At 35.7% G+C, this 1,660-nt stretch overlaps 1 protein-coding gene across 3 annotated transcripts in view; it reads right to left on the bottom strand.

Annotated features, from left to right (window-relative positions):
* LOC108970207 overlaps positions 1–1,660 on the bottom strand; it is a 52,405-nt gene that overhangs the window by 6,674 nt on the left and 44,071 nt on the right. For all 3 annotated transcript variants that reach the window (XM_018935469.1, XM_018935467.1, XM_018935470.1), the window contains exons 4-5: positions 1,257–1,483; positions 955–1,151 (exon numbers count right to left, since the gene is read on the bottom strand). In XM_018935469.1, the coding sequence (XP_018791014.1) occupies positions 955–1,151; positions 1,257–1,483 (424 nt within the window). The remainder of the gene's footprint in view (positions 1–954; positions 1,152–1,256; positions 1,484–1,660) is intronic.

The raw sequence follows: 1,660 nt of genomic DNA on the forward strand, positions 1-1,660 counted from the left end.
ACTTCTCACACATCGCATTAATCAATGAATTTATTGAGAGAACACTTCGATAAGTACATAGTTTCACCTTTTGGGCCGGTCGATTGGCTACCAAGATCTGTGACAGCACACCGTTAGACTTTTTCCTGTTAGGAAATGTAAAGTCTATAGTCGATGTGGAAAATTCCGCGTCGATTCAGGACTTGGAGCAAACCATCATGCGTGATATTCGCCAGTTACCAGTCGAAACGCTCGACCGAGACATTGAAAATTGAACTCAATGGATGAACCATCTGAGACGTAACCACGGCCAGCATTTGAAAGAAGTAGTCTTCAAAAAATATATACCAACGAATGTACTTTCAAATGATTTTCTTTAACAAGTATGCCCGAGTGGAAGTGGATCACCCTTTGTAATCGCTAATGATGACTTAATCAATATTGATAAGTATGCRTAGTAAGTATGTAACAGTAAAAACTCTTTAGTCGAAGTACAACTTGACTTACTTAGTATTTCAAGAAAATGTGCTTCGTTTCTAATTAATTTCACTCAACTTGTTCAACCATTGTACTATCGGAAATCATTAAACATTTGTGTATAAAGTATACAGATTTTATAGGAATATTTATACATTGATTCAGAAGTGCTGAGAAAATAAAAGTAGAAAACCTACAATGACATTAATGAAAGCATTCATTAAATTGATGGAAAAAACCTACTAACCTACTASCTACTTAGTTCTGAGCGATTAACTAAGTATAATTAGCGGCTTACAAGGTAATACTGCGCCACAAATAATAAATTAAACATTACATATACTATACATATAAATATAAAATGAAGAAACTAACAATGGGTAAAACTAAAATGTAACATGTGTATTGTTGCTAATAAAAATCTATGTATATATAATACAAATATATAGTACACCACGTGTGTATTTGTAGTCATACATAATACACTTAACTGCTCACCTTTTGTTTCGTGTAGATTTCGGCAAATCTTCGTATTAGTTTCGTGCAATAGATTAATCTGTTCCATTAGAGCAGCGAAGAATTTGTTATTCTCCAAATCGCTCGGTAATTGATTGCGACGATCTGGTGTATTTTGGCCACTCACTTTCGAGTCATTATCGGATGGATTCAGCAGGCAAGGATCGCTGAAACGAAAACTAACGGGGACGTAAAATATGAAAGACAAGTTAACTATCTTGTATAAAGTGTATAGCGTCTATTAAATGTGCATGAAAGAAAAAAATTCAACATATTTTTCATACCCTCTACTAATATTAGGATTGCTGCCACTGCCATCGAGCACATCTGTGGAGTTATTTTCCATCTCCGATGAACCGCCCATCATATTTACTATGGGCGGTAGGCTGGCGAAGTCTTGGGCATCCGTTTGTTGATAATAACCTCCAGGTCCAGGCCCCATGCCGCTATGTGGGAACATCATGGAGTAGCGGTTGTTGTAGTGAGATTGTTTCATGTAATTTGGCACATTCTAAAAGAGCAGCAGAAATATGAGTTTTAAACAGGAAATTCTCTACGAAAGACCCGAGAAATGAAATGAAGTTRGGGTATTTAATTGCCAGCGGGAACGAATTAGCAAAATATTAGTCATTTTTAAAGCGAATATTCAAAACTGTTTCTGTACCAACAATCAATAGATGCTTTCTTG

The sequence above is a fragment of the Bactrocera latifrons genome, unplaced genomic scaffold, assembly GCF_001853355.1.
Source record: "Bactrocera latifrons isolate USDA-ARS-PBARC rearing strain unplaced genomic scaffold, ASM185335v1 scaffold_29, whole genome shotgun sequence".
In the NCBI taxonomy this organism is placed as follows: Eukaryota; Metazoa; Arthropoda; class Insecta; order Diptera; family Tephritidae; genus Bactrocera; species Bactrocera latifrons.